This window comes from Phyllobates terribilis, unplaced genomic scaffold (assembly GCF_046119375.1).
Source record: "Phyllobates terribilis strain yellow unplaced genomic scaffold, ASM4611937v1 Scaffold_5__5_contigs__length_657084704, whole genome shotgun sequence".
In the NCBI taxonomy this organism is placed as follows: Eukaryota; Metazoa; Chordata; class Amphibia; order Anura; family Dendrobatidae; genus Phyllobates; species Phyllobates terribilis.
The window spans coordinates 251,700,093-251,723,689 of NW_027362765.1; the positions used below are offsets into that span (position 1 = coordinate 251,700,093).

The window sequence follows — 23,597 nt, forward strand, 5'->3', positions numbered from 1 at the left end:
TTTTCGGTCAATATGGCCATGTGAGGGCTTGTTTTTTGCAGGACGAGTTGTACTTTGTAACAGTACCATAGGTTTTTCCATATCGTGTACTGGAAAACGTGAAAAAAATTCAAAGTGCAGTAAAATTGTAAAAAAGGTGCAATTCTACAATCGTGTTTTTTTTTTTTTTTTTTTTTTACCATGTTCATTAGATGCTAAAACTGACATGCCATTATGATCTCCAGGTCATTACGAGTTCGTAGATACCAAATATGTATAGGTTCTTTTTTATTTAAGTGGTGAAAAAAAAAGGGCGCCATTTTCCGAGACCCGTAGAGTCTCCATTTTCGGGATCTGGGGCCGGGTGAGGGCTTATTTTTTGCATGCCGAGCATTTTTATTTATACCATTTTGGGGTAGATCCGATGTTTTGATCGCCTGTCACTGCATCTTATTGCAATGTTGGGGCAACCAAAAAAACATAATTCTGCCGCTTTGATTTTTTTTCTTGTTACGCCGTTTACCGATCCTATTCATTCTTTTTATAGATTGATTGGGCAATTCTGAACACAGCGATACCAAATGTGTATTTTTGATTTTTTTTTTCTTTGAGGCAAAAGGGGGGCGATTTAAACATTTATATATATTTTTTTATATTTTTACAACCTTTTTTTTTTTTTTTTTTTACTTGCTGCAATTGTCTAATCGCCTGTGCTACATACATCAGATCGTCTGTGTGTAGCAGAAATGCTCACTTGCGATGAGCGCCGACCGGCAATGACAACCGCAGGGGTCTCCTGCAGACCCTGGGTTGTCATGCCAACCCATCGGCGACCCGCGGTCATGTGACACAGGCAGGTCCGGCGTCAGCACCCGGGCAAATGCCGGGGCCCTCACCGTCGGGCACCCCGTGAGCGGAGGAGAGCGGTGTCAGCGCCCACTCCCCCCCCCCCGCTTGCTCAGGGCCCCGGAACAATACTTACCCCTCCCCGTGCCCTCCGCAGCAGCTGCACTGTGACGTCTCAGGTCAGAGGGCGCGGTGACGTCTTTACACCGCGCTCTCTTCTGAGCAGTCACAGCGCAGAGCGGGATGAGGCCGGCGACGCTGGAGTCCGGAGCAGCGGCAGCAGGTGAGACGTGAGGTACTTGATTTTTTTCTTTTTTATTGTATGGAGGCCTGTGGTAGTATAAGGGAGGGGGTGAGCTGGGGGTGTGTGACATACTGCATGGGGCATTATATGGGGTGGTTGTGTGACATCCTGCATGGAGCATTATAAGAGGGGGGGTGACATCCTGCATGGGGCATTATAAGGGAGGGGGGGTGTGTGACATCCTGCATGGGGCATTATAAGGGAGGGGGGGTGTGTGACAGCCTGCATGGGGCATTATAAGGGAGGGTGTGTGTGTGACATCCTGCATGGGGCATTATAAGGGAGGGGGGTGTGTGTGACATCCTGCATGGGGCATTATAAGGGAAGGGGGGGTGTGACATCCTGCATGGGGCATTATAAGGGAGGGGTGTGTGTGCGACATCCTGCATGGGGCATTATAAGGGAGGGGGGTGTGTGTGACATCCTGCATGGGGCATTATAAGGGAGGGGGGTGTGTGTGACATCCTGCATGGGGCATTATAAGGGAGGGGGGTGTGTGTGACATCCTGCATGGGGCATTATAAGGGAGGGGGGTGTGTGTGACATCCTGCATGGGGCATTATAAGGGAGGGGAGTGTGTGTGACATCCTGCATGGGGCATTATAAGGGAGGGGGGTGTGTGTGACATCCTGCATGGGGCATTATAAGGGAGGGGGGGTGTCATCCTGCATGGGGCATTATAAGGGGGGGTGACATCCTACATGGGGCGCGTGACCCGTCACATGACTGACGTCAGCGCAGGTCCTTCAGTCCATCGCGAACTGCCGGCATGCAAGGAGGAGCGCACCGCGGGCCGCCAGAAGGTAAGTATATATTTATTTTTTATTGTATTCCTTTTTTTACCGTTTCTATGGTACCCGTGTCCGGAGGAGAGTCTCCTCTTCTCTACACCCGGGTACCATCCGCACATTAGAACGCATGGAATGCGCATCTACATATACAGTGATGAGTAATCCATGCGATCTAATGCAAGTCAATGGTGGCGAAAACGCAGCACTTCCGCAAAATAATTGGTAGTGCTGCGTTTTTTTCCGCAATGATAATCCGCAGCGGAAATTTCCGCAGCATGTGCACAGCACATGCGGATTATCATTGGGGAACATGTCAGGCCTTCTACCATGCGTTTTTTAAGCGTTTCTGCAGCGATTTTGCCGCTGCGGAAACGCTTAAAAAACGCATCGTGGGCACACAGCCTTAGAGTTACAAACTCTCCAGTTAGGCCACAATGAGTATTTGATGGTGCAGATTTTCTGCACCTATTAGGCAAATTAGGTTACTTGCGTTTTTCTCATGTGTTTTTGCCACTGTAGTTTTTGTTTTTTATGTTTTATTTTTATACTTCCTGTTATTTGGCGTTGCAAAATGTTATTGATATCGTCATGTGTAGATAATGTAGTTTTTTTACCTACTGATTTTTCGCATCTAATGCAATTGTACGGGGAGTTATCAGTACATAAAACTTAGTGTACCTGCAAGAGGTCAGTTTTCAGTGTTTAAAAAAAAAAAAAGTAGGCATGAGATTTCAATAAATCCCACCCACTTTGCTGGATCTGTAAATCTCTTTGTTTTTTTGCACAGTGAAATTATGCGGCGTAAAAAACTCATTGTTGAAACTTAACCTTAGACTGAGAATGAGATCAATTACGGATTCTCACGGGTTGGACACTTGCTCTTGTTAGTGCAGCTTTCCTCACACACTGACCAGCACTTCTGTCCATGCAATGGCTGCTGGTGGGGGAACATATGACCAGATCAGAGCATCAGCTCCTCCAATAGAAAATATGTTAAAAGTGATGGAGCCTCACTGACTAATTTGAAAATCCCTCATGCATATTAAGGTAATCTGAAACTACCCATATCAGCAGACCATCTAATATGTACAGTGGCCCCCGACTCTACCCCAACAGTTGAATTCAATTCTCCAGAAGATGGACTGCTGCCAGAGGTGTCTGTCAGTGCTTACTCCCATCTCCTTCATTGGGGGGTGAGTCAGAGATAACTGTTGTTATTGCATGTTTTTATGTTATCCCCTTTCTGAAAATCTTCTTGTCTCACTGAAATTTTTTATAAAAAAAAACAAACAAAAACCACCCTTTACTCACCAGGTTCAGCACTGAGTCTCTGGTGCTGATCTCAGTGTTTTGCATTGGCTGTGGAACTGATGTCATGTCAACAGTGAGCTCAACGGCTCTGACCGTGTCCCCTTCAAAACCACCGATTGGCTGCTTTGCTGTCGAAGTGATGACCGCACCGTAACCAATCCCCGACACTGACTTCTCAGTGCTGGACTCAGGAATGGGGAGTATAGAATGGTTTATTTATTTTGGCTATATTACAGAACACAAAATTGTTGTTCTCAAGACCTGGGCCCAGAGGTAAGACCCACACTAGACATATATGGCACATCTGTAATTTTTAGGGTTTGAGTACTTTATCATAAACCTGGGGAGCATGAAAATGATATGAAAATGATAACAAAGATGGGAAGAATGAGTGTTGAGTGGAGTCTTCTCTTCGTGGCATCTTCTCCTGCTAAATCACATTTCTTCTGTACACACAAGCTACAGAGGAAACAGGAAATAAATATAGGGGATTTCAATTACTTTCAAAATCACAACAGATTTCCCCCCATGGCCCTCCTCTGTCCTACACGCAGATTTCCCCCGTGGCCCTCCTCTGTCCTACACGCAGATTTCCCCCGTGGCCCTCCTCTGTCCTACACGCAGATTTCCCCCGTGGCCCTCCTCTGTCCTACACGCAGATTTCCCCCGTGGCCCTCCTCTGTCCTACACGCAGATTTCCCCCGTGGCCCTCCTCTGTCCTACACGCAGATTTCCCCCGTGGCCCTCCTCTGTCCTACACGCAGATTTCCCCCGTGGCCCTCCTCTGTCCTACACGCAGATTTCCCCCGTGGCCCTCCTCTGTCCTACACGCAGATTTCCCCCGTGGCCCTCCTCTGTCCTACACGCAGATTTCCCCCGTGGCCCTCCTCTGTCCTACACGCAGATTTCCCCCGTGGCCCTCCTCTGTCCTACACGCAGATTTCCCCCGTGGCCCTCCTCTGTCCTACACGCAGATTTCCCCCGTGGCCCTCCTCTGTCATACACGCAGATTTCCCCCGTGGTCCTCCTCTGTCATACACGCAGATTTCCCCCGTGGCCCTCCTCTGTCCTACACGCAGATTTCCCCCGTGGCCCTCCTCTGTCCTACACGCAGATTTCCCCCGTGGCCCTCCTCTGTCCTACACGCAGATTTCCCCCGTGGCCCTCCTCTGTCCTACACGCAGATTTCCCCCGTGGCCCTCCTCTGTCCTACACGCAGATTTCCCCCGTGGCCCTCCTCTGTCCTACACGCAGATTTCCCCCGTGGCCCTCCTCTGTCCTACACGCAGGTTTCCCCCCGTGGCCCTCCTCTGTCCTACACGCAGATTTCCCCCGTGGCCCTCCTCTGTCCTACACGCAGATTTCCCCCGTGGCCCTCCTCTGTCCTACACGCAGATTTCCCCCGTGGCCCTCCTCTGTCCTACACGCAGATTTCCCCCGTGGCCCTCCTCTGTCCTACACGCAGATTTCCCCCGTGGCCCTCCTCTGTCCTACACGCAGATTTCCCCCGTGGCCCTCCTCTGTCATACACGCAGATTTCCCCCGTGGTCCTCCTCTGTCATACACGCAGATTTCCCCCGTGGCCCTCCTCTGTCATACACGCAGATTTCCCCCGTGGCCCTCCTCTGTCCTACACCCAGATTTCCCCAGTGGCCCTCCTCTGTCCTACACGCAGATTTCCCCCGTGGCCCTCCTCTGTCCTACACGCAGATTTCCCCCGTGGCCCTCCTCTGTCCTACACGCAGATTTCCCCCGTGGCCCTCCTCTGTCCTACACGCAGATTTCCCCCGTGGCCCTCCTCTGTCATACACGCAGATTTCCCCCGTGGCCCTCCTCTGTCCTACACGCAGATTTCCCCAGTGGCCCTCCTCTGTCACATGCAGGTTCGCCGCCGCCGCCGCCGCTGAGATGCACGCCCCGCCCTTTCCGGTACCACCACGTGACCGCCAACCATTCTACCTGTCACCCGCTGGCTGTGGGTGTACCAACATGACGGTGTTGGTGCCCTCGGAAGTGACGGCACAGCGCCCCGGAAGCCTCTCCAGCTCCGAGCCTGGGTGTTATGGCTCCGCCGTTCTCCCGGTTCTCTTCGGTGTGAGCCATTATGGCAGAACCACAGAGGGAAGCAGCGGAGCTGGTGGGAGCACGGGTGACCCCGCACAGCCTGAGCATCCCCAGCCCCCGCAGCGGACCCCCGAGCCCCGGCCTCTCCTGCTCCGCACCCCGGAGTCCCCGCAGTCCTAGTCAGCAGGAGGGCGCCGGCAGAGCGGGAGGAAAATGGGTCCGACTGAACGTAGGCGGCACGTACTTCCTGAGCACCAAACAGACGCTGTGCCGAGAGCCCAAGTCCTTCCTGTACCGCCTGTGCCAGGAGGAGCCGGACCTGGACTCTGACAAGGTGCTAGTGGCGGGCAGCACGGCCTGTGTGACCAGGGGGGCAGTGCCAGCCACATCACTGCTGGGAGAAGAGTGCCAGTAGGGGGGCAGCAGGTCCTGTGTGACCAGGGGGCAGTGCCAGCCACATCACTGCTGGGAGAAGAGTGCCAGTAGGGGGGCAGCAGGTCCTGTGTGACCAGGGGGCAGTGCCAGCCACATCACTGCTGGGAGAAGAGTGCCAGTAGGGGGGCAGCAGGTCCTGTGTGACCAGGGGGCAGTGCCAGCCACATCACTGCTGGGAGAAGAGTGCCAGTAGGGGGGCAGCAGGTCCTGTGTGACCAGGGGGCAGTGCCAGCCACATCACTGCTGGGAGAAGAGTGCCAGTAGGGGGGCAGCAGGTCCTGTGTGACCAGGGGGCAGTGCCAGCCACATCACTGCTGGGAGAAGAGTGCCAGTGGGGGGGCAGCAGGTCCTGTGTGACCAGGGGGCAGTGCCAGCCACATCACTGCTGGGAGAAGGGTGCCAGTGGGGGGCAGCAGGTCCTGTGTGACCAGGGGGCAGTGCCAGCCACATCACTGCTGGGAGAAGGGTGCCAGTGGGGGGCAGCAGGTCCTGTGTGACCAGGGGGCAGTGCCTGCCACATCACTGCTTGGAGAAGGGTGCCAGTGGGGGGGCAGCAGGTCCTGTGTGACCAGGGGGCAGTGACAGCCACATCACTGCTGGGAGAAGGGTGCCAGTGGCGGGCAGCAGGTCCTGTGTGACCAGGGGGCAGTGACAGCCACATCACTGCTTGGAGAAGGGTGCCAGTGGGGGGCAGCAGGTCCTGTGTGACCAGGGGGCAGTGCCAGCCACATCACTGCTTGGAGAAGGGTGCCAGTGGGGGGCAGCAAGTCCTGTGTGACCAGGGGGCAGTGCCAGCCACATCACTGCTTGGAGAAGGGTGCCAGTGGGGGGCAGCAGGTCCTGTGTGACCAGGGGGCAGTGCCAGCCACATCACTGCTGGGAGAAGGGTGCCAGTGGGGGGCAGCAGGTCCTGTGTGACCAGGGGGCAGTGACAGCCACATCACTGCTGGGAGAAGGGTGCCAGTGGGGGGCAGCAGGTCCTGTGTGACCAGGGGGCAGTGACAGCCACATCACTGCTGGGAGAAGGGTGCCAGTGGGGGGCAGCAGGTCCTGTGTGACCAGGGGGCAGTGACAGCCACATCACTGCTGGGAGAAGGGTGCCAGTGGGGGGCAGCAGGTCCTGTGTGACCAGGGGGCAGTGACAGCCACATCACTGCTGGGAGAAGGATGCCAGTGGGGGGCAGCAGGTCCTGTGTGACCAGGGGGCAGTGTCAGCCACATCATCAGTGCAGGGAGAAGGGTGCCAGTGGCGGGCAGCAGGTCCTGTGTGACCAGGGGGCAGTGCCAGCCACATCACTGCTGGGAGAAGGGTGCCAGTGGGGGGCAGCAGGTCCTGTGTGACCAGGGGGCAGTGACAGCCACATCACTGCTGGGAGAAGGATGCCAGTGGGGGGCAGCAGGTCCTGTGTGACCAGGGGGCAGTGTCAGCCACATCATGAGTGCAGGGAGAAGGGTGCCAGTGGCGGGCAGCAGGTCCTGTGTGACCAGGGGGCAGTGCCAGCCACATCACTGCTGGGAGAAGGGTGCCAGTGGGGGGCAGCAGGTCCTGTGTGATCAGGGGGCAGTGCCAGCCACATCACTGCTGGGAGAAGGGTGCCAGTGGCGGGCAGCAGGTCCTGTGTGACCAGGGGGCAGTGTCAGCCACATCATCAGTTCAGGGAGAAGGGTGCCAGTGGCGGGCTGCAGGTCCTGTGTGACCAGGGGGCAGTGCCAGCTACATCACTGCTGAGAGAAGGGTGCCAGTGGCGGGCAGCAGGTCCTGTGTGACCAGGGGGCAGTGCCAGCCGCATCATCAGTGCTTGGGAGAGGTTGCCAGTGGCAGGCAGCAGGTCCTGTGTGACCAGGGGGCAGTGTCAGCCACATCATCAGTGCAGGGAGAAGGGTGCCAGTGGCGGGCAGCAGGTCCTGTGTGACCAGGGGGCAGTGCCAGCCGCATCAGTAGTGGCGGGCAGCAGGTCCTGTGTGACCAAGGAGCAGTGCCAGCCGCATCATGAGTGCAGGGAGAAGCGTGCCCACACTTCGATCATCTGTGTGAGAGGGCATGAGCAGAATCTGACACATGATGGTTGCTGTCATAGTGGGACCTGGGCTGTTCTCCATGGGGGCCACCATGTTACTGAATAAGCCAATCCGTGCGCTGCTGTTGTCTCTGCCCGTCTGTGCCGGATGTGCTCTGAGCCTCATTCACACGTCCGGTTTTCAAGGATAGAACATGCACCCATTATAGTCTATGGCGCTGTTCACACGTCTGTGTATTTTTGCGGACTGAGCGTCTGCTAAAAACACGGAGACGTGTCAGTTTGTGATCGGGTCTTCCATCAGACTCGTGGTGTATACAAATCTACAGGTCTGTGAAAAATAACCTGACAGCACATGGGCGCCGTAGTATTTAATGGGTAGGAGGAACTTGGACATTTTTATTGTTTTCTATAGAAGAAAAACTGCCAGTGACCAACAATGGCTAAAAATCAGGAAAAAAAAACCCACATCAAAATAGATACGCTTTTCTCTTACACAAAAAAGAACGGATGTGTGAATGAGGCCTTTCAGTGCAGTAATGTAATGCTCACCCTGCAGTGGTTGTCCTGTAAAGCAGCACCGTTCTCGGGTAGATTATTGCTGTACTAGAGAATCCATTGGCAACGGGCACCATTCTGTTTGATTCATAAATGATCAAATATAGAAGCTGCTATTAAACCACCAATCCAGCATTTTTATTTCAGTGCTGGAGTGGTGCCATTAACATAAGTCCCTGCCCCTAGTATTATACACACCTGCCGCTGTCTTCAGCTGCTCCCAGCGCCGCTCCAGCAACTTCTGACTGACCAGAAGTAGCAGTCACAAGCTCTCAATGTTAGTCCAAGAGAGCCTCGTTCTGGACTCTTTCTGGCTCTCATAGACTTACATTACGTTGTGACTTCCGGATCAACCAGCAAATGCTGGACCGAAGCAGTAGGTGACAAACCGCTGAAGACCAACTAGAGCGGCGCCAATAACAGAAGAAGACAGCGTCGGGTAAGTATAATAATAGGGGCAGGGAATTTAGATTAGTAGCACTGCAATAAAAAAAATACCCTGAAGTGATGCTTAAACTGGAAGCTTGGAGAACAGTTTGATCCCATGGATGTCTGAGTGTCATATTATGGCTATATACAATCCAGAGTTTATATGTAGTCTTAATACAACCTTCATGAGAATCCTGGTGCTGATTAACATTAATGTGCAAACTCCCAGCCATCCTGACACTGAGCATGGCAAGATGCTAATGCATGCTTGGCAGTAGAGTTGCCGTGGCCGTAGTACAACACCTTGCCAGTATGTTGCACCTAGATAGAACATATGCATGGTACTGTCGTGTGGTCACCATTCTGCTACGCACCATGCCATGGTGTCACCTCACCGTAAATGCTCAGTGTCTCATCCGTGTATCATGCCAGCAGGTACAGATGTAAATCCAGGTGATGCATTTGGGTATTTATCCAAGTTTAGTGATCACAATGTTTATTCAGTAAAGGAGCCACATATGATGTACACTAATGTATTTCACCACGAGAAAAAAAAGTCCAGCACTGTTATCTGTGTGCATTGTGGAGAGCAAATGATGATTTTCTTTCTGGTTCCTAGGATGAGACGGGCGCCTATCTTATTGATCGGGACCCTACGTACTTTGGCCCTATTCTGAATTATCTACGACATGGAAAGTTGATCCTTAATAAAGAGCTAGCTGAAGAAGGTAAGGTTCCCCTGTTTAATAAAGGCAATAAGGGGATATTGGGAGAAGGCTTTTCTAGCATTCCTCTGTGTGCAGATGAGTCAGTAGTGATATCGTCCCTGCTTTATCCTGGGGTAATAAGACCAGTTTCCACATGTAAAGGATGTGCCAACATTTGCAATCATACAAAGTGTGCCGCAGTATTGTCCGGCTAAAAATGTTTTTTTTTATAACTTGTACAATTAGGCACAAAAAATCCTACTAATAACTAAAGGTTAAGGTCTATAACTATATTATATGTAATGTGATTTAAAGTGGACCTCTGCACAACGTGCTTTATAAGCTTGAGATAGTGTGTGCTTGTAGAGAAGTGCATCTGCATTTATTCTAGTGGTATAATTACACCCCCTTCCTGTGCCTATATATCCTTGCTTGGATTTATATAGTCATTTCTTCTGTTAGTTGGAATATCTCTCAAGAAGTAATAGCGATATACACTGCTCAAAAAAATACAGGGAACACTCAAATAACACATCCTAGATCTGAATGAATGAAATATTCTCATTGAATACTTTGTTCTGTACAAAGTTGAATGTGCTGACAACAAAATCACACAAAAATCATCAATGGAAATCAAATTTATTAACCGATGGAGGCCTGGATTTGGAGTCACACCCAAAAGTAAAGTGGAAAAACACACTACAGGCTGATCCAACTTTGATGTAATGTCCTTAAAACAAGTCAAAATGAGGCTCAGTATTGTGTGTGGCCTCCACGTGCCTGTATGACCTCCCTACAATGCCTGGGCATGCTCCTGATGAGGTTGCGGATGGTCTCCTGTGAGATCTCCTCCCAGACCTGGACTAAAGCATCCGCCAACTCCTGGACAGTCTGTGGTGCAACGTGACGTTGGTGGATGGAGCGAGACATGATGTCCCAGATGTGCTCAATCTGATTCAGGTCTGGGGAACAGGCGGGCCAGTCCATAGCTTCAATGCCTTCATCTTGCAGGAACTGCTGACATACTCCAGCCACATGAGGTCTGGCATTGTCCTGCATTAGGAGGAACCCAGGGCCAACCGCACCAGCATATGGTCTCACAAGGGGTCTGAGGATCTCATCTCGGTACCTAATGGCAGTCAGGCTATCTCTGGTGAGCACATGGAGGGCTATGCGGCCCTCCAAAGAAATGCCACCCCACACCATTACTGACCCACTGCCAAACCGGTCATGCTGAAGGATGTTGCAGGCAGCAGATCGCTCTCCACGGCGTCTACAGACTGTCACGTCTGTCACATGTGCTCAGTGTGAACCTGCTTTCATCTGTGAAGAGCACAGGGCGCCAGTGGCGACTTTGCCAATCCTGGTGTTCTGTGGCACATGCCAAGCGTCCTGCATGGTGTTGGGCTGTGACCACAACCCCCATCTGTGGACGTCCGGCCCTCATACCACCCTCATGGAGTTTGTTTCTAACAGTTTGTGCAGACACATGCACATTTGTGGCCTGCTGGAGGTCATTTTGCAGGGCTCTGGCAGTGCTCATCCTGTTCCTCCTTGCACAAAGGAGGAGGTAGCGGTCCTGCTATTGGGTTGTTGCCCTCCTACGGCCCCCTCCTTGTCTCCTGGTGTACTGGCCTGTCTCCTGGTAGTGCCTCCAGCATCTGGACACTACGCTGACAGACACAGCAAACCTTCTTGCCACAGCTCGCATTGATGTGCCATCCTGGATGAGCTGCACTACCTGAGCAACTTCTGTGGGTTGTAGAGTCCATCTCATGCTACCACGAGTGTGAAAGCACAACCAACATTCAAAAGTGGCCAAAACATCAGCCAGAAAGCATTGGTACTGAGATGTGCAGAACCACTCCTTTATTGAGTGTGTCTTGATAATTGCCAATAATTTCCATCTATTGTCTATTCCATTTGCACAACAGCATGTGAAATTGATTGTCAATCAGTGTTGCTTCCTAACTGGACAGTTTGATTTCACAGAAGTTTGATTTACTTGGAGTTATGTTCTGTTTAAGTGTTCCCTTTATTTTTTTGAGCAGTGTAGTAATACTGACCATAATATATTATTAGGGTATCTGGAAATCGTGTGTTCAGACATTTTTTTTTTCTCTGTAACCTTTGTAGGACAGACACATGGAATAAAAAGGTTTTAGGAAACCTGTCATCCAGCTGTAGTGTTTTTTTTTAAAAACCTTATGTTTTGCTCACCCTTCCCAGGTCCAGAGCTGAGTTTCCGCAGCTGTTTTCGGTGTCTTATTTTACGCTGCACTGCAGCCAATAACTGAGGTCGGCAGCTCAGCTCAAATTGATGAAATAGGCCATTGAGCTTACTGATTGGCTGCAGTGCTGTCGACATGATATCAACTCTCAAGAAAATAACAGACATGGAGAGCAGAGGCAGAGACTGTGCGCTGGCCCTGGGAAGGATGAGTAAAGTGCAGTTTTTTTTTTAAATAAACTGTAGCCGTAAAACAGCAGTTTTTCAAAGCCAAGAAACCTCTTTAATGTCTAAAATGGATCTGTTGCATAACTGATGTAAACCCAAACAGAGGAACTATTTTTTAGAGCTGAAAGAAGTTCTGCATTTCCTTCCCTTCTAAAACGAACAAGTAATGGAAGTCAGACTTGCCTCATCAACAATGGGTACCCTCTGCTTCCGTTTGTATCAGTTATGTAATGAATCTGTCACCAGGTTTTTGCTACCTCTTTTGAGAGCAGCTTAATGCGGGGGCACAGACACTGATTCCAGCAATGTGTCACTTACTGGGCTACTTGCTGTAGTATTGATACAATAACTGTTTCCTCTGCTGCAGATCTACCAGTGCTCAGAATGTACACTATACATTGACAGAAAGCTGCTGATCAGTGGATTCTGTCACTGTGTCCAGTCCATTTTCTGGAATAAATATTACTATATGCAACACTTTTAACAGAAAAAAAAAGAGATGGAGCCAGTTAAATTCAATTCTCCAGAAGATGGGCTGCTGCCAGAGGTGTCTGTCAGCGGCTTACTCCCCTCTCCTTCAGAAATCAGTATCAAATTGACATACGGACAATATACTTTACATACTTTGGTGTGGATGTCCCTTTCATCAGAGAGTAGATGAATTCTACATTAATAAAAGTTTGGTATATTGGTTGTATCTTCTGTACCCAGGGGTCTTGGAAGAAGCAGAGTTTTATAACATCGCTTCCCTCGTGCGACTAGTGAAGGAACGGATTCGAGACAATGAAAATAGAACTTCACAGGTAATTCATACACAACCGGCCCTTCACATGGTGCTGGGCACAGCATAAGGTACCGAATTACTTTCCATATACTTCAGGTTTCACCCAGAAACTGTAATTTAATAATCTAATATTAGTGAGATTGGATAATTTTCCGAAAGAAACCCATATTACGCCAGTTTCTGGGTAACCGATGTGCTGGATCTCTTCATTATGTTTTAAAGAGAACCTGTCATCACAATTTAACCTGTTAAAGTAAAAGTATGGCCATAATGGTCCTGAAATACTGATTTAATGGATACCTGTAGTGAAAATATCTGAAGGCTGGTTTTAGTTTAATTCACTTTAGAAGCTTTGGTGCAATAGCTTCTTTGTGCATTGGGGCGGTACTGTGGGGAGGGTCTTTGGCTCTCCCATGGCATCTCCGCATTTGTATTAGGGTGCGTGCACACGGTCAGTAAACACTGCGGATTGTGCGCTGCGTGCAATCTGCAGCGGCCAGATGGTAGAGCATAGTGGATGGGATTTCAAGAAATCCCATGCCCACTATGCGTCTCCCTGCTCCTGCGGCTCACCCGCGAAGACGGACATGCGGCACATCTTTACAGACCGCTGCATGTTAAGTTCTCTTGCGGAGTCGCTAGTCTCCGCAAGAGAAATTCTGTCAGTGCAATGTATAGGGTGCGGTGAATACGCATGGTTCAATGAACACATGCTTATTTACCTGCGTGCAGCGCTTTGGACACAGCATAAAGTATACTGCGCTGCCAGAAAGGATCGTGTGCACATACCCTGAGACTTTTTTTTTTTTTTTTTTTTTTTTATATTTTGCATTAGAGGTGCCGGCGTTCTACAGGAAAAGGGAGCACGCAGCTGCGCATGCTCAGATTGGGATCTCACTGTCGAGCCAATATCTCGATATTCTCATGTGTCGCCATTTTGCTGGACACCGTAAAGTTAATCTGAGCTTGCGCCGTCTTTGGCACCATTTTTCTGAAGAACGCCAGGACATGAATTTTTGCAAGCGACTCTGGCAGGACATCAGTGTTTGGAAGGGTGACGCTAGCATGACATTTAAAAAAGGAGGCTCATAAACATTCAGAGGGGCCATGCATGGCCGAAAACCATACCCACAGTCCCACCCTGATGCACAAAGAGGCTATTGCACCAAAACGTCCAAGGTGAATTAAACAAGAACCAGGCTACGGAACTTTTGACTACAGATATCCATTAAATTAGTATAACAGGGCCATTATGACTATACCTTTACTTTAATAGGTTTAATCTTGATGACAGGTTCTCTTTAAAAGGGTTGTCTCTTTTTAAATGAAGTAGTCACCTTTACCTTTGTAAAATAATAATAAAATACCGATCTACTCTCTTCCTGCTTTGGGTCTCTTCTTGCATTGTTAGGCCACGTGTGAGCGCCGCAGCCCAATAGTAGCAGGTGAGTGGCTGCAGAGCTCACGTGGCATGAGCGGCACGATGTCATGCGAATCCCGGCAGAACCAGTGTCGCTGGAATTGCTCCGGTGTTCTTTTTTTATTTTTTTATTTTAGAAAGGGGACTACTTCATCTAAATAGGGATTATCCTGGTAGTGAATAACCCCTTTAAACACATGTGATTATGTTTTCCAGACATTCGATTTGTGTTTTTTTAGGAGGCTGGGGGTAGGGCATTTGTCCTTTAATGATCTTAGGAATTGACAGCCATTTACCATATTCTTCTGTTAATTCACCTGCTGTATATTTATAGCAGAACATAGAAGGTTCTTAATACTCTGATCATCTTTATATTTGCAGGGTCCAGTGAAGCATGTCTACAGAGTGTTACAGTGTCAAGAAGAAGAGCTGACACAGATGGTGTCCACCATGTCTGATGGTTGGAAGTTTGAGCAGGTGAGTCTTGTAACATGCATGAAACAAGAGGGTAGACATTGTATAGGACTAGGCCTACACAAGGCCCAGTAGTCTCTCTCCCTCTCTCAACAGTATGTCCATCATTCAAAAGAAAGAGACACTTGCACATTTACATTTTTTAATAACAGGTCCGCTTTAGTAGAATTCAATTAAAGGGGTATTCTCAACTAGTGCAATAAAGAGTGTGATGACTTGTACGTCATTATCTTTCAGCTTATCAGTATTGGATCTTCTTATAACTATGGCAATGAAGACCAAGCAGAATTCCTGTGTGTTGTGTCCAGGGAGCTGAATAACTCTACCAATGGACTGGTCATTGAGCCCAGTGAAAAGGCAAAGGTAAGCTTAGCTGCTGTCTCATGGACATCGTATTTTTTTCCCCTTACAAAGAGAGGGTATAGTCAGAAATGACTTATTATTTAAGACCGTATTTTATCATTTTTTAACCCTTTCCCATATGAGCCAATTTCATTTTTTGCCGCTTTGTTTCCTCAACCTTCTTCCAAGAACCAAAACTTTTTTTTTTTTTTCTTTCGACATAGTCAAAATGAGGGCTTGTTTTTTCGCAGGAGGTGTTGTCGTTTAAAACTACATCATTCAATATCCCATCTTATGTACTGAAAAAACGGGTGGGACAAAATGGGGAGGGAAACCCACAATTCTACCATTTTACATGTGTGGTAAAAATTATTTGGCAGTGTGATTTTGCAGGTCTATACAATGATGGCCATACAAAACTTGTGTAATTTTTTTTTTTTTAATTTGGTGTTGAAAAAAATTCTGAACTTTGTAAAGAATTCGGTCTGTCACTACTCTGCGAGCCACAAATGGTTTTGTTGACAGAGCTATATGAGGACTCATATTTTGCTCAGTGAGCTGTAATTCTTATTTTAGTATCATTTCAGGATACATGCAATATGTTAATCACTTTAAGAGTTGGTCTAACCAAAAATATGGCAACTTTGCCATTTAGATTTTTTTTCTTTACACCATTAAAGGCATGAGTTAAAACATGTTTATATTTTGATAGATCTACGGTAACTTTTATGGATGTGGTGATACCAAATATGCTTTTATTTTTAGAATTGGAAAAGAGGGTGATATAAACTTTTTTAATTTTTGTTTATTTACTTCTTGTTCTTTAAGTCCCCTAGTGGACTTGAACCTGTGATCACTTGCACAATGGTGACATTCCCAATCTTCTATGAAGCTCAGGCAGTAGGTGGCTTATTAAATTCCCCCTTAGCCCAGAATCTAATTAAATTCCACTGTCAGACATTCACAGCAAGATCTGCCTGGTTAACCAGCAGCGATCTGAGCTCTGTCTTATTGTTGGTGTTACAGGAAAGTTATGTACAAAGGCTGTACCTGCTGCTGTGTATATGGTGTGGCCTGGCAACTAATGGCTATCTCTCAACTGAGAGATCAAGCTGTAAGAGCTGTGTATCTCTGCAGTGTACATTCCCAACTCTCTTTTTAACCTGAATCTTCGCTTTTGACCACCAAAAAGTTCATCCAGAAAACTCGGATGATTTTTTTCTAAATTACATTCTTGTTTCCATTTTTACGTCCGTGTGACATCCACGTGTTTGTTTATTTTTTGTACATCTACACTAAGAATGTGCATGTTCAAATACAGTTTCCTAGGCTTATAATATAAATGTATCCATAAAAGTTGGATGCCATTCAGATGTTCTATGTGGGATCCGTTTTTTTTTTTTTATTTATTTAACGCACCCATCCAAGCCAAGATTCGGAAGAAAGTGGTGCATGCTACAATTTTCCTCTCAAGGACAGTTGGACCAAGGAAAATATCAATGATCTGAATAGTTGTATTGAATAACATTGATCAGTGTGCTGTCTGTGTGTGATCTGATCAAAAATCAAATGGCACACATCCCATTTATGCGCTTGTCTGCAGGAGTCTTAAAAATGTGGAGAAAAGGAAGGTACATCCAGCACTGGGTCCTCATAAAAAATTCTTCTTTTATTGCAAATCCATAAAAACTCCAGACAGAGTAATCGCATACGCGTTTCAGACGGTTACTTCCTTAGTCATTGCATATATGATTTGCAATAAAAGAATAATTTTGTATGAGGACCCAGTGCTGGATGTACCTTCCTTTTCTCTTCATTGTTCCTTTCTATACTACAAGACCGTCCGTGCAGAGGGGATTCTCGGTCCATGGCTGAGCTGAATACCAGGTTACCGCAAGGTTTCCTATAACTTTCTTAAAAATGTGCCCCTTATTGCTGCCTTAGCTGCAATCCAGGCTGAGATACAGTAAGAGAGGGGGACATTGGGGGTACTGAAAGGCTGCATTGAGAGAGGAATTGTGATTCTCCTCTTGTCCCTTTGTAACATTAGCATCACAGCAGCAAAAAAGTAAATTTGTCTTTTGTGTTTGTTTTTTAAATGGTATTTTGTTGAGAGAAAGTAATAATTTCACTTAAAGGGAACCTGTCACGCCTCCATACACTATTAACCTGCAGGTTTCGGTCATAGAGGTGCGGCCGTTGCGTCTTCTGTCAACGCTTCTGTACACAGTGAGCGATGGCTGTAACCATGCCCTATTACTGCCAGCTGAATTACCAGTGCATCAGTGCTGAGCCAGCTGTCAGTCAGTGCTGGGGTATTGTATGCGTAGTGGTGTCTCGCGGTGGTGTGAAGGACCTGCGATGACGTCAGTTAGTCAGCGGACGTCGGCGGTCGCGTGACCATCACATGACTAAATGACAGCGCAGGTCCTTTCAGAACACCGCGGGACGCAGAGGACGCAACTGGAGAAGGAGACGGGGGTCACCGGAGAGGTAAGTATAATGTTGTTTTTTTTATTTTTTTACGTTTTAATTCTTTTTTTTTTTTTTTTTTACTATCTATGCTGCATTTAAAGCTGCATAAGTTAATCACGCAATATAAATCCATGCCGGTTGCATGGATTTATATTGTGTGACCAACTTGTCAAGCACTTTTCCAAGTGATGCTCAAAATCGCTTGGAAAAGCACTTGAAAACACGCATGCAGAAATGCATGTAAAAACGCTGGAAAAACGCTTCTCTCTGGCAGAAAAACACATGTAAAATCCGCATGTGTTTTTTCTGCCAAGGAGTTGCAGAAATGCTCAGGAAAATTTCTGCATCGTGGGCACATTGCCTAAGTCGGTTTTACAGTGTAAGGCTGTGTGCACACGATGCGTTTTTAATGCGTTTCCGCAGCGTTTTTGCAGCTGCGGAAACGCATTAAAAACGCATGGTAGAAGGGCAGCAATGGTCCCCAATGATAATCCGCATGTGCTGTGCCCAAAAATCCACAGCATGTCCATTAATTTTGCGGAAACGCGGCGTTTTCGCCGCCATTGACTTGCATTAGACCGCATGGATTACGCATCACTGTATATGTAGATGCGTAATCCACGCGTTCTAATGTGCGGATGGTACCCATGTGTGGAGGAGAGGAGAGTCTCTTAAAAAATCTGTAAAAAAATAAAAAATAAATGTATACTTGCCTTCTGTCGGCCCGCGCACCGCTCCTGCTTGGTTCCCGGCACTTTGCAGTGAGTTGAAGGACCTGCGCTGACGTCAGAGTCATGTGACGGGTCACATGACGCTGACGTCGGCAGGTCTTTCAATCCAATGTTGCCCGCAAGGGAGAACGGAGTGAGCAGGACAGCGCGGGCCATCAGAGGGTAAAGTTATACATTTATTTTTTATTTTTACCACTCTCTCGGGTCACACTATATAAATCCATGCCGTTTGCATGGATTTACAGTACAGACCAAAAGTTTGGACACACCTTCTCATTTAAATATTTTTCTGTATTTTCATGACTATGAAAATTGTACATTCACATTGAAGGCATCAAAACTATGAATTAACACATGTGGAATTATATACTTAACAAAAAAGTGTGAAACAACTGAAAATATGTCTTATATTCTAGGTTCTTCAAAGTAGCCACCTTTTGCTTTGATGACTGCTTTGCACACTCTTGGCATTCTCTTGATGAGCTTCAAGAGGTAGTCACCGGAAATGGTTTTCACTTCACAGGTGTGCCCTGTCAGGTTTAATAAGTGGGATTTCTTGCCTTATAAATGGGGTTGGGACCATCAGTTGTGTTGTGCAGAAGTCAGGTGGATACACAGCTGATAGTCCTACTGAATAGACTGTTAGCTGCTTTTTTCTTGCCATAGTACAAATTGTAAGTAAAGAAAAATGAGTGGCCATCATTACTTTAAGAAATGAAGGTCAGTCAGTCAGAAAAATTGGGCAAACTTTGAAAGTGTCCCCAAGTGCAGTTGCAAAAACCATCAAGCCCTACAAAGAAACTGGCTCACATGAGGACCGCCCCAGGAAAGGAAGACCAAGAGTCACCTCTGCTTCTGAGGATAAGTTTATCCGAGTCACCAGCCTCAGAAATCGCAGGTTAACAGCAGCTCAGATTAGAGACCAGGTCAATGCCACACAGAGTTCTAGCAGCAGACCCATCTCTTCAACAACTGTTAAGAGGAAACTTTGTGCAGCAGGCCTTCATAGTAAAATAGCTGCTAGGAAACCACTGCTAAAGACAGGCAACAAGCAGAAGAGACTTGTTTGGGCTAAAAAACACAAGGAATGGACATTAGACCAGTGGAAATCTGTGCTTTGGTCTGATGAGTCCAAATTTGAGATCTTTGGTTCCAACCACCGTGTCTTTGTGCGACGCAGAAAAGGTGAACGGATGGACTCTACATGCCTGGTTCCCACCGTGAAGCATGGAGGAGGAGGTGTGATGGTGTGGGGGTGCTTTGCTGGTGACACTGTTGGGGATTTATTCAAAATTGAAGGCATACTGAACCAGCATGGCTACCACAGCATCTTGCAGCGGCACGCTATTCCATCCGGTTTGCGTTTAGTTGGACCATCATTTATTTTTCAACAGGACAATGACCCCAAACACACCTCCAGGCTGTGTAAGGGCTATTTGACCAAGAAGGAGAGTGATGGGGTGCTACGCCAGATGACCTGGCCTCCACAGTCACCAGACCTGAACCCAATCGAGATGGTTTGGGGTGAGCTGGACCGCAGAGTGAAGGCAAAAGGGCCAACAAGTGCTAAGCATCTCTGGGAACTCCTTCAAGATTGTTGGAAGACCATTTCCGGAGACTACCTCTTGAAGCTCATCAAGAGAATGCCAAGAGTGTGCAAAGCAGTCATCAAAGCAAAAGGTGGCTACTTTGAAGAACCTAGAATATAAGACATATTTTCAGTTGTTTCACACTTTTTTGTTAAGTATATAATTCCACATGTGTTAATTCATAGTTTTGATGCCTTCAGTGTGAATGTACAATTTTCATAGTCATGCAAATACAGAAAAATCTTTAAATGAGAAGGTGTGTCCAAACATTTGGTCTGTACTGTATATAGTGTGACCTAGTTGTCAAGCACTTTCCAGGTGATGCTAAAATCGCCTGGAAAGCGCTTGTCAATCCACATGCGGAAACCCATGTGGAAACGCATGTGAATCCGCATATATTCCGCAGGAAAAACGCATGCACAATCTGCATGCGTTTTTTCTGCCAGGGAGATGCAGAAATTTTCTGCTTCATTTCTGCATCGTGTGCACATACCCTAAGTCTATTTAATTGTAAAAGCAACTTCTGGCTCACACAACTGAGTTGTCCAGGTGAGCTGCAGATGGGCAGCAATGTTATTTTTGTCGAGCAAAGCAAACTGGAAAGACAAAAGGCGCAAATAGGGTCTTATCTGATAACCAAGTGGTGTAAAATGTTATAGGTACGCTCACCTGATAGGGTTGTGACAGTCACAACACCTATAGAGGCATATAAAGGCTGCTGCAGGACCACCAAGGAGATATGTTGCAGTAAATGTGGAATATGTTGGTTCAAAATCCGCGCTGCCCAATGGTTCAAATATATGATCACACATGAAGGTGAAGCATGAATACAGTTTATTTTGTTAACGCGTTTCAAGGTTTTCAGACCTCTTCATCAGGACCAAACCACAATGTTCATTGTACACACAGGACTGCTTATTCTGAAAAGTTAATTGAAAATACAATTACCCTTTTAAAAAAGCACTTCCAATCACTTTTTTTTTTAAATTTGCTACACCTGTGTAAAAGTGTGTGTGTGTGTTAACATACTCCCCGATGGCCATCTTCTCTGGTTTCCAGTGCCGCTCTGATCCTCTTGTCACTCATGTAACTTCTATTCCAACTCGCCTCATCACACTGGGGTTTGTGTGACATGGATGTTTTTTTTACCATGTAAACCTATGAATCCTCGTTCTGACGCTCCATAGGCTCACATTATAAAAGCCACTTACAGCTCACACACAGAGTCCAATGTGATCTGACGAGTCGGAATAGAAGTAATGCGAGTGAGGAGTGGAGCAGCACTTGATAGCTGAGAAGACGGCGATTGGTGAACATAGTAACACATACACACTACATATATGTTTACACAGGTTTAGCTAAGAAAAAATGATTTGGGAGTGCTTCTTTAAGAAAACATTCTTGATTTTAGACATTCAATGCCAAAATCAGCGTTTTTTTATGTGTTTTTGCCTGCGGATTTGCCATGCGTTTTTTCCAGTGCATTGTATAGGCAAAAACGCACAAAGAATGGACATGCTGCTCTTTTTTCTGCCCATGAAATCCTGTCAGGAAAATTCCTGATTATGTGCACAGAACTTGCAAAATGTCATGGGATAAGGTATGCAATGCGTTTTTGGTGCAATTCTGCGCTGAAAATACGCACCAAAAACGCACTGTGTGCACATAGTCTAATTGGTGTGCTGCCCTTCTACAGAAAGATCCTTTTTTTTTTTTAGAAAAACTGCTTTTTGTTCTGGTAGGTACAATTCAGTCCCAGGTTGGGCACTCCTTATGAAATCAATGTCTTCACCGGTCCTTTTCTTTCCCCTTTTAGATTCTTCAGGAGCGAGGATCCAGGATGTGACAAAGCGTGGTGACCAAGATCTGTTACTGAGCTCTAGCCAGGCTGTAACCAAAGCGCCCGCTGCCTGCGGAGCTGTTGCGCTGTACTTTCATGTTATCCCCTCTTCCTCAGCCGGCCTTAACACCCCAGCGTTACAGAGGGGGCAATTATGCGCAAACTAAAACTGACAGTATTATGTTTGCCGTCTCCCATCACAGGCCTGTGCTTTATGTTGTCAGGTTATTTAGGAATGATGTCAATTATTGTGGGGTGGACGGGTTGGAGGGGGCAACTCCTACTTTTTTGGGGCTAGTTGTGTTTTCTTGTGTGTCCTCTGACTTTGGCCTACGTTAGGAGTACCTTCTGCAGAGCTCCTTGGACTTCCAGTGACAAAAGACAAACTTATTTGCTGGATGGAAAATATTGGCCTTCCCTTAAATTATCTTCCTTTACAGTTGCCAAAAGTCTTGTTCTGTTTCCTGTCTCAAGTGCTTTTACTGTGCAGTTATGTCTCTTTTTCTTTGTTAATCTATGGGGAAATCAATGCCTGGAGCCTGCTGTGTTGAGCTCAGTCTGTTCTCCACAGGATCTCAGAAGCAAGAGGAGAACTCCAATAAACTGATCACCATTTTGGCACGGAAGTGTCCATCACTCACTGTGGTGGCTGTTCCAGCAGTTGGCAATCTTCCTTTGTCTTTACAATGCATGCATTCCTGTACCAAACAAACTGCCATGTTCCTTTTTCTGTTGGGATGGATTAGTGTGTGCGGGGAGGGGGGTCTGGGTCTGGTCTGCCTGCCTTTGAATCTATGTGTTTCAATAAGCACAAACACTCTTTGGACAACTGTGATACAGAGAAAAGATGAGGCAGAACCAAATTATTTGTCTTGTTTGCGGGTGTATTATTATTTTTTTCTCACGCAAAAATTGTCATTATTGCCAAAGCTTAGTGTGTGCATTTTTCTTTACTGCGTCTCCTTTTTTTCTAACTCACTTAGGCTATGTTCAGACGGTCTTGCATTACTGTAATTCACATGGCACTATTGAAAAAGTTTGCATTTGAAAAAACTACTTACCTTTGCATTTGGATGTTGCAAAAAATTATAGGAAAAACCTCAATACAAGCACTCTTGCACATGGCTATCAATATAGTCTAATTTTGCAGATAGCGCAGGCCTATACCAGACAGTCTTAAACTCCACCAGATTTATCATATTTGTTTATGCTGTTTGAGAAATGTAGGCTTCTTTAGGCTGAGTTCACACGATACGTATTTAATGCGTTTCCGCGGCGTTTTTGCAGTTGCGGAAACGCATGAAAAACGCAGGGTAGAAGGGCAGCAATGTTCCCCAATTGAAATCCGCATGTGCTGTGCCCATGATGCGGATTTTTCCGCAGCGTAAACGCTGCGCTCAAAAATCCGCAGCATGTCAATTAATTTTGCGTAAACGCGGCGTTTTCGCTGCCATTGACTTGCATTAGAACGCGCCAATTCCGCAAGACTGCATCTGTACTTGCGTTATTGGCGCGTTCTAATGTGCGGATGGTACCCGGGTGTAGAGGAGAGGAGAGTCTCATCCACACCCAGGTACCATTAAAAAAGCTGTTAAACAAGAATAAAATAAAAAATAAATGTATACTTACCATCTGTCGGCCCGCGCAGCGCTCCTGCTTGGTTCCCGGCACTTGCAGTGAGTTGAAGGACCTGCTCTGACGTCAGAGTCATGTGACTGGTCACGTGACGCTGACGTCGGCAGGTCTTTCAATTCAAAGTTGCCGGGAGAACGGAGTGTAAAGCAGGACAGCGCGGGCCATCGGAGGTAAGTATATACACTCTCTCGGTTCACACTGTATAAATCCATGCTGTTTGCATGGATTTATATAGTGTGACCTAGTTGTCAAGCACTTTCCAGGTGATGCTAAAATCGCCTGGAAAGCGCTTGTCAATCTGCATGCGGAAACGCATGTGGATCCGCATGTATTCTGCAGGAAAAACGCATGCACAATCTGCATGCGTTTTTTCTGCCAGGGAGATGCAGAAATTTTCTGCTTCATTT

General features: G+C 47.1%; 1 protein-coding gene across 1 annotated transcript; it reads left to right on the forward strand.

The window, feature by feature from the left end:
* Positions 1–5,220: 5,220 nt before the first annotated feature.
* KCTD2 (potassium channel tetramerization domain containing 2) lies at positions 5,221–22,484 on the forward strand. Its single transcript, XM_073684024.1, has 6 exons — positions 5,221–5,629; positions 9,355–9,463; positions 12,612–12,703; positions 14,486–14,581; positions 14,816–14,941; positions 21,532–22,484. The coding sequence occupies exons 1-6, from the start codon at positions 5,336–5,338 to the stop codon at positions 21,559–21,561; spliced, it is 747 nt and encodes a 248-aa protein (XP_073540125.1). The 5' UTR covers positions 5,221–5,335; the 3' UTR covers positions 21,562–22,484.
* The last annotated feature ends 1,113 nt before the right edge of the window (positions 22,485–23,597 follow it).